At 40.3% G+C, this 8,876-nt stretch overlaps 1 protein-coding gene across 1 annotated transcript; it reads right to left on the reverse strand.

Moving 5' to 3' along the window:
- Positions 1 to 1,950: 1,950 nt before the first annotated feature.
- On the reverse strand, positions 1,951 to 8,674 carry LOC121877698 (zinc finger protein 358-like). The gene is made up of 4 exons (XM_042383522.1): positions 8,394 to 8,674; positions 6,627 to 6,958; positions 5,194 to 5,368; positions 1,951 to 3,872 (listed from the first exon to the last, which is right to left on the reverse strand). The coding sequence occupies exons 2-4, from the start codon at positions 6,947 to 6,949 to the stop codon at positions 2,547 to 2,549; spliced, it is 1,824 nt and encodes a 607-aa protein (XP_042239456.1). The 5' UTR covers positions 6,950 to 6,958; positions 8,394 to 8,674; the 3' UTR covers positions 1,951 to 2,546.
- Positions 8,675 to 8,876: the final 202 nt, after the last annotated feature.

Here is an 8,876-nt window from a genome sequence, read left to right on the forward strand (position 1 = left end):
GGTGCGGTACGATCACCATGGTGTGTCGCAGGAATAATCGCCGGACGGTTAAAGCGAAGAGCATAGCGTTGTGTACTATAATAATTGCTGCTATGTGCAAAAAGAAGAACCAAATGCAGAAAAGGGAAATGGTGCAAAGAGTGGTTAGGTCGAAGAAATGTATATGGAAGTCATGCCACGATTTTACGTGAACTGCAAGATGGACATGAGCAAGACTTCACCAATTACATGAGAATGGACCCCAACACCTTTTACAAACTTCTAGCGAAAGTGGAACCATATATTAAAAACAGGATACAATATGAGGGAGAGTATATCTGCAGAGGCTCGTCTGGAGGCAACGCTCATATATCTTTCAACTGGGTGCACCTACACGTCACTTTAGTATAGAACGAGGATATCAAAACAAAGTTTGTCTCGCATAATACCTGCAAATTGTCAAGCCATGTGTGAAGTACTCAAGGAAGATTACTTACAGGTGAGATTTATAGTACATAAAAATTCATTGAATAATGTTAGAATTATGATATGCATAGACAGGAAGCTATGGGACTAGAGTGAGGAGAGCGGCAGGAACGAAGAACACACGAATGTCGTCATTACATAATACATAACCAATCTCCCGTTTATTGTCACGCCAATAATGTACATTGCATAAGCTTATTTGGTTATACACTGGACATCTGGACCGAGCGGGGAACATATACGTATCACATTTGCAGTACTTAACTCGGGTTTTACAAAGTGCTAGCATACGTTGTCAGTATTTCTGCTCTTACCTCACCGACTTGAGGACCCCGACCCCCGAGGTCAGCGGTGGCGTAGTGATCAGCTGTTTTTGAGTCACGTGAGGTTCCAATAATAACACGTGTCTTGTATTGCAGGCTTGTGTAATGTTGAATATTAATGACAATATTATAGGAATGTTGGTTTTCTGGTTTTATCGTTTGTCTGGCAGAATCGTCGCTCCATATCCGGCAGCAAACCACCAGGCAGGCGGACCATGATTTCGCTCAACGACAGGCACGGGCATTTCGCTGGTTTGCCCGCCAATTTTGCCCGATAACAGGCATTTAGCGCGTACTCGATCGTGTGGACGGGCCTTTGGAGGTCCAAAGAAATTTGAATATATGCTTTGCTGACTTTGAAAAAGCTTTTGGTAAAACACATTAAACTTGTAAAGCTCTTGGAAAAATATGTAATAATAAAGGAGATATTATATTTTTAAAGGATCTTTAATAATCCAAGACCTAATGAAATGGGGCATTAACTTTAATTTGAGAACAAGGCTGCTGAAAGGCTCTATATGACAAGGAGACTTAAAGCAGACACCAGAAAGAGATTGGAGGCCTTTGAAATGTGTTTTATTGGCGAATACTAAGATTAAACTCCACTGACAGGAAAACAGATAAGTAAAAATTTCAAGAGAAATACTATAAATGTACAAAAAGGGAAAAATTATATACTTTGGTCATATAATTGGGGATGAGGGAAAGTTGAGAGTAGGAGGGCCAGGAAAGGCATGGATAGATGAATTAAAAATGGTCTCCAGAGGTACCAAATTTTATATTGGTAAAATTATTTTACAGCCCACGTTTAGAATGGGGGACTGTAGTCGCAACCTCATATGAGGACGATACTCGGCTCCTCTTGACCCAATTGGTCTCACCCATTCTCCCCGTGCCCAAACTATCTCAATCTGGCTCTGAGCAAGACTTCGCCTATACTATGTCATGAAGCACTTCCCTGTACTGTAGTATTGATGTTTTGTTGTTTACGTTCGAGAGGAGCTAGTCTGCAGTTTATAGTTACAGGATATTAAACAGCAAGCCTCTAAATCCATTAAAAAGAACTTAGGCCATTATCGTATGGTTTACATGCAGATTTTGAAAGTAATGAAATTTTTTAAAGTGTTCATAATTGGGTAAACAGGTCATAGAAATACCTACATCATCCGTTGACTTTATTAAACAGTACATTTAAAATATATATTTCATTCACTTATTTACATTAGGACATTTCAACACGGTTTGTGCTTCAAATAACACAATATGGAATGTACAAAATGAACCTTAGCGAAACATTGATGAAACGACTAGAGTGATATCATAAGGTTAGGACAGCGCCTCACATTCTCGAGACGCCGTGAAAATACTGAGCAAAAACAAGAGGCCAGTAGAGGCCCTGAGATCGGAAACTCCCCGGGCACCACCATAGGACGACCGGGCGTAATTTCCCTCCACGCCAGGAAGTTGTATACACTTCTTCATAAGAGGAAAGAATCCCTCCGCATCATGAAAATATGACACTGGGCAAATTTCCTTTCATATGTCAAAATTGTACTCTCCATCCATTTTTGAGGTGACCAAATTGCCTCCCTCAGTATCGAGAAGTCGCACTGCTTTCTTTTTGATCAAACTAGGTGAACAAATTTCCATACTAGCTTAAAAGTTGTGGTCAATTCATCATCCCTGAAAAGGAGGCGAGATACTCGTCTTCTCATACGAGGTGAACAACTGTCATGTTGACAGTACAGATGATATGTACTAACAGAAATTGAGGAATTCAGATACTATGTCATCGATGGGTTTGCCCCGCCAGCCAAACTTAATCCACATGTCCTGGTCGGGCACACTACACTCGAGTAGTAGTCTAAGGTTAACCTTGACACGGTCCATGGGAGAGAGCGAGGGCTCCTTGCATGGCTGAGAACCCATCAAATTGAGTGTTCGCATGAGAACCTCGTCTACAGAGGTGTGTGGGTGGCCTAAATGTGCCAGTCGCTCGCTGCCAATAAGAGCTTCCAACACCCTCTGTACAGTACTGATGAAAGAACGTTCACGCTTGCGCCGTGTCTCCTCCCTCAGTAGGTGTACCTCCAGTTGCTGCTGACGACGACGAAGCGCTTCTTGTTCATAAGCAATATTGTGTTCGTCCATGTAACTTTGTTCTTTTTTCCTTTGGAGACACAGCAGGAGTTCATAAGGACAGGTAAGGCGCTCCCCAGACTCTGTGGTGAAGACGGCCATACGCTGGGTGTCAGTGGGCTGGGAAGACTCTGGTTTAGGCACTACCAGGTCTGGATAGAGGCGGTGCAGCAGCATGTTGTAGTCCATGGAAGGGCCACCCAGTGGTAACTGTTGGTGTCTAACAGGCGGCGCATCCATTATGTGTGGTGGAGTTAAAGAAGATCCAGAAGTGACTGGAGATCGAGGTGGGGAGAGAGTGTCACTGACGGGGCTAGCGCCTCGACCGCTGTCATCACTGATGTATCCAGGAGATCGAGACCCGACGCTGTTGCTTCCATAGCAGGTGAAAACTTCTGCACCGGTGGCGCTGGGCCCTTCAGAGGCCCGTCGCAACTCACGAAATGGCAGCTGTTGATCCATAGAATCACTGTCCCAAGACACAGATGCGGGAGAGGAATTTGTGGGGGGAGAGTTGGAATTGTTGGAATCCCTGCCTTCTAACACATCTGAAGCAGCTGACAAAGGTGAAGGTTTCCAGGGTATGTCTTGCAGTGGTGCTGGCTGTTGCTTGCGTGAGGGTCGCTCTGCATTGCCATGATCGCGAATGTGGCGGTCAAGAGTCTTGCGCGAGTTGAAGAATTCCTCACACAGAGTACACTTGTACAGCTTCTCTCCCAAATGAGACATTTTATGCATCTTTAAAACGTGGTTGTAACCAAAGGTCTTGCCACATACGTCACATTCATAAGGTTTTTCCCCAGTGTGTGTGCGGATGTGTACCTTCAGCTGCTTGGAGCATGTGAAGCCTTTCTGGCAGTACTCACAAGTGTAGGGCTTCTCACCAGTGTGGGCCCTCATATGGATTACCAGTTGACCGGACTGCACGAAAGTCTTGCCACAAACCTGCAACCAAGAAACATTCCATGAAACAAGTCGTTTTTCTTTGACAGTTAACAGTTAGTTCACTTTCTACAAATCACTGACTCTTGTACAAGTCTTCTATTATGGGTAGAAACGGATTTGTTAGACATTGATATCCTGAGATAACAAGACCTGGTACCCATAAGAGCTTATCTTTGATAAATCAGTGCTGGTAACTGTTACTCTATGGGATCTGATGCAATACATTTTTCATTTCATTAAGGTGAACATAAAAAACATGTAATACAGGATATCATAATCCACAACATGCAATCAACAAATAATCCTCAGATTCCACATGTATTCAACAACCATCCACAACATGCATTTAACAGCCATCCACAACAAGCTACAGTAAAATTTTACACGTATTAAAACCATTCATTTATGAGCACCATCCATAAGGGATTTTCAGCAAATTCATGTACAGCCAGGTTCAAAAGTTCACATGAAACAGTGAAACTGTCGTGGGTGTGCTGACTTTTGACCCTGACTGTACAGTATCTACATTCCATTTTCAGACGTGTATCAACAAGGAAATCCTTTTTAATATATATATATATATATATATATATATATATATATATATATATATATATATATATATATATATATATATATATATATATATATATATATATATATATATATAATGTGTGTGTGTGTCAAAGAACAATTGTTTGAAAACGATAAAAAAAACTGAAAATTGACTTTAAATGTGCCATACAGCTTAAAATGAAGGTTGAATGTGTACTATGCCATACAACTAAAAAATTCAAATATACTATACAGTATTGAAGTGTTAAATATCAATTTTGAACGTACAGTACTGGGTGTCTAAATCTGCATGTTTAACAAGATTTGTGTTCATTCTTCATAATTTTAGATTAGCGGAAGTCCCACGGGTAGGCAATGTTTTGTGGAGAGTTTGAAAGTCACTCGAGTCACATCGATCGTTAAAGAGTACAATTTGTGTAATGCCGAAATACATCTAACATTGATCTGCTCACACTGCCACTTTCATGAGTGACTGCCTTTCATTTAATTAGAACAATCTTTGCATTCTGATAACACCGAACATGCTTTGATTATCCATTCAATATTTGGTTGCAATTGTCCAAAGAACTATATTGAGTTTATCATATAAAATACTTATTGTCAGCACTTGTATATTTTGAACACTACTAAGATCAAATTCTGCACACGGAACTAAGTCCACATAAACTCACTGTACCTTTGGTCTTGAGTTATGTAAAATAAATCTACAAACAAAATCAGTGAAATTTGGATTGTGGCACCTTACCTCGCATTTATGTGGTCGTTCGCCAGTGTGGGTTCGCATGTGCCGGTGTAACTTGCCAGAGTGCTCGAAGGACCTATCACATATGTTGCACTTGTATGGGCGTTCTTTGGTGTGGATGCGACGGTGTACGTTCAGGTTCTCCTTCACACTGAATGTCTTCTCGCAAAATTCACATCTGTTGAGGAAAAAAATTATATAAATAATTCTGCAATTTGTTTTATTATTTAAACAGTAACACACTCCACAGGAGCTGAAGGCATACTTTCAGCTAATGAGTAGAGTGTTAAATTCCTCCCTTTCAACCAAAACTCCACCTGGGCCCTATGTATTGCTTAAGATATTGAAGTGAAAACCGTGGTAACATTATGAGATGTTCTTAATACCACCATGCTATTGTACTATTTCAGATGATACAAAATGCTACATAATACTTCCTTGAGATAAATGTATAGTATATATCAGGTGCCTACAGGAGAGCTCAGGTTCTCAACTGGCTCAGCCATGTTAATACTGTTATTATTATCCACTCTTATCAGTGTTTGTCTGGCTAAATAAACCGTCTCCATTCAATTCAAAGATATGTTGTCACAACTAAACTGTCTAGCCGGTGCATTCTTCTAGAACGCCTATTCACATGCCGTACCAATACACTCTCATCTTTGTCTACCCCAAGCCTTTTACTTATCATTAACCAGTCCTCACAGCTTGAATTTAATCTCTATGTTTAATAGGTCAGTCCAGCAACTCTCAAGTATGCTAAGGACAGAATCACACATTCGCCCTTCATAATTCTTTAAATCATTAACACTTCTTATGCTTTTAACTGTTAAATATGCAAGAAATTTGATAATCCCTTAATAACATTAGTGCATTGGGATAAACCAACTTGAAATTTGTTAAGAGACCCAGTACCCCCGAGGCTTTTTTAATATTTTTTTCTAGGTATAATCCGGGAGTATGCCGTTCGGTTATTTAAGTTATCGGAAGCAACCATAACATGCAGTCGTGATGACAAGTATCTGGTCCAGTCAGTCAGACAAGCTACACTCCTTATTTTCTTACATCCATACATACCAGTGACTATCACCTAGCACAGAGATGCTCAAGTAATTTCTATACAACCCCCCCCCCCAAAAAAAAAATAAAACAAGGCTCCAAAATGCACGCCATCATTCCATCCATGATACCGTTTTCGTTAACTTTTAACGTTGTGTTTTCGTGACAATTTTTCATTTGCTTCACTTAACACCAGTCAGACAAAGATGCTCCCCTCTTCCACAAGTACCGAGACATTATGTTGGGCCTTCTTGCAAAAATGGTTGAGCACCACTGACCTAGCCCCCAGACAACTTCAACACATTACCGACAATAACATAATGATGCAACAGCAAAACCAAACGAAGTTTCTACTGTGTTAAGGAGAAACTACTCACTTGAAGGGTTTTTCTCCAGTGTGGACACGATGATGGCGTGCTAACCTGGCCGGGATAGCGAAGCCCTTGCCGCAGATTTTGCACTGGTATGGTGGTTCTGTCCCAACCATCATCTGTTCCGATGGGCCCTGTTGCTTCTCTAACGAGATAGGCTGGGCCTGGAGCATGGGTGGGTACTGTGGCTGCTGCAGGGGCTGTGGGGCCAGCTGATGGTTGGGGTCTGGGTGGTGGTGGGGAAGGTGATGGTAATTCGGATCCACATCCATCACGACGGAAGCCGTCTGGTATGGTCCGCCACTGGCGCTGGGTGGGATCATCGCCATATTAACTGTCTGTGAGAGAAACGTTCATTGTGAGACGCCGTACAAACATTCATATCAAAATAAACACATGTTCATTTCAGTCCATTTGTTACATAGTTTATTGTTCACAATGCTCATAATATACCAGGTACATGTATGTACCGTATATATTAAACAATTAGTTCACAAATCATTACATAAGATACAAATGTTATTTATCTTGCATCCATTTACGATATTCGTACTAATGAAAACTACATAGTCGACCAATCTACTTTACACACAAGACTTCAAACTGGGAAATGTTTAGTCATTTTAAATTCATATTAATAATTTAAATTCAAGAGCGGCGATTATTTATACTTTAAAATTACTTTAATATACACACTGCTGCACTGAGCATACCTTGAATACTAACTACAATCGCATATATTAGGGGATACTGTTTACCTTTCTTAAGTTACGTATATTGTATCTTATGATTTTTTCGTTTCATTAAAGCTGTAATCTTACATTTATAGGACGTATTATCACTTGCGCCTTTATTGATATTCAGGGAGACTGGGAACTTCCGAAGTATCATACTGCTGCACTATGCAAAATCTTATACATAAAATGTACCAAACTAAAATCATACATTCACGTTTAGGTTAATCTCTAGTTTAATTAAGTTAGTTTCGTTATGAAAGATAAATTATAGTCTCACTTGATCTCATTGGATGAATCTCTTTAAGACGCGGAAACAAGGTTGGTTCCAAATTTATACGATTCTACCTTTCTCCTGTAACCATTGGAGAATTCAAGAGATACTGTATCTTGATCCAAGATTTCCCCAATTATTACCATGTTAACATTCGGGAAGTTTAATTGTCTTATAACTCGTGTCAGCCTGTTGGAGATAATCTTACTTATGTGATAATTCTAATGTAGAAACGTTTGAAAAACCGTGAGACGAGGTATATGATGGACCCCACATAATTATGAACATGTAGCGATCAACCTTTACAGCAAGTTATGTCCGATACGTGCGAGGTAAATAAAACTTCCTGGCAAAGCGGGAGTCTTATGATTCAAGGTACATTCATGCCCAAAGTGGAACCAATAGGACACACAGGCTTCCATCATTTGACTCAGTACAACCGCGTAAACTCAAGTGTGCCAGGGTACTCTTCCATGCCGATTATATGATATATTGCAGCTGCCGCACACTCATCTTGTAATCCATCGAAATTTCGTCTTATTAGTGATTGATTCTTCGTCACCTTAAATTATTTATTAATATAAAAATGCTCTTGCATCATCAAACAGAGCGATAACGATTAACCATTTGAATGAAGGCTTCATGCGCTTCTTGAAAGTAAAGAATATCCACATACGTATAAACACATTTTTCAAGTACGCACCGCTACATTCCCATAACCATGGCACATTAATATCAATAACACCCGATAAGGCCGATACTAACCAATGATGAATATTATGAACAGCGAAATTCTTTTTCCAAGCGGGTCAATGTGTTGTTCTCAGCACAGCTCAATCCAGAACATAGTCCACTACTGATATTTTCTTGTCACAGAATCACACACTAAGTATCTCACGATGGTAGTCCTTGAATATGTGTGTTCACCGAAGAAGCTCACTAAAAGAACTATACCAGGATCTCTCCCGGGATACACATTTATGCGTGCTCCTTACACAAGCGCAGAAGGTTTACATGGACCAATCTCACCTTCACAGCTCACACGCGGCCCAGGGAATGTGGCCTCCTCCCTCGTTGCCCAACATATCGTACCTCGCGAAACACACGTTTACCACTAATTCATCCGCAATATTATTATCGCCAACAGTCTCTTTCCACGTATTTTGGTAATATTCTCAATATGTACAGTTTATCTTTTAATTATTATGTAAAGAAGAGTATGGGTTTGTTTTCTCATGGGTTTGGCAG

The sequence above is a fragment of the Homarus americanus genome, unplaced genomic scaffold, assembly GCF_018991925.1.
Source record: "Homarus americanus isolate GMGI-L3 unplaced genomic scaffold, GMGI_Hamer_2.0 scaffold24523, whole genome shotgun sequence".
NCBI classification, from domain to species: Eukaryota; Metazoa; Arthropoda; class Malacostraca; order Decapoda; family Nephropidae; genus Homarus; species Homarus americanus.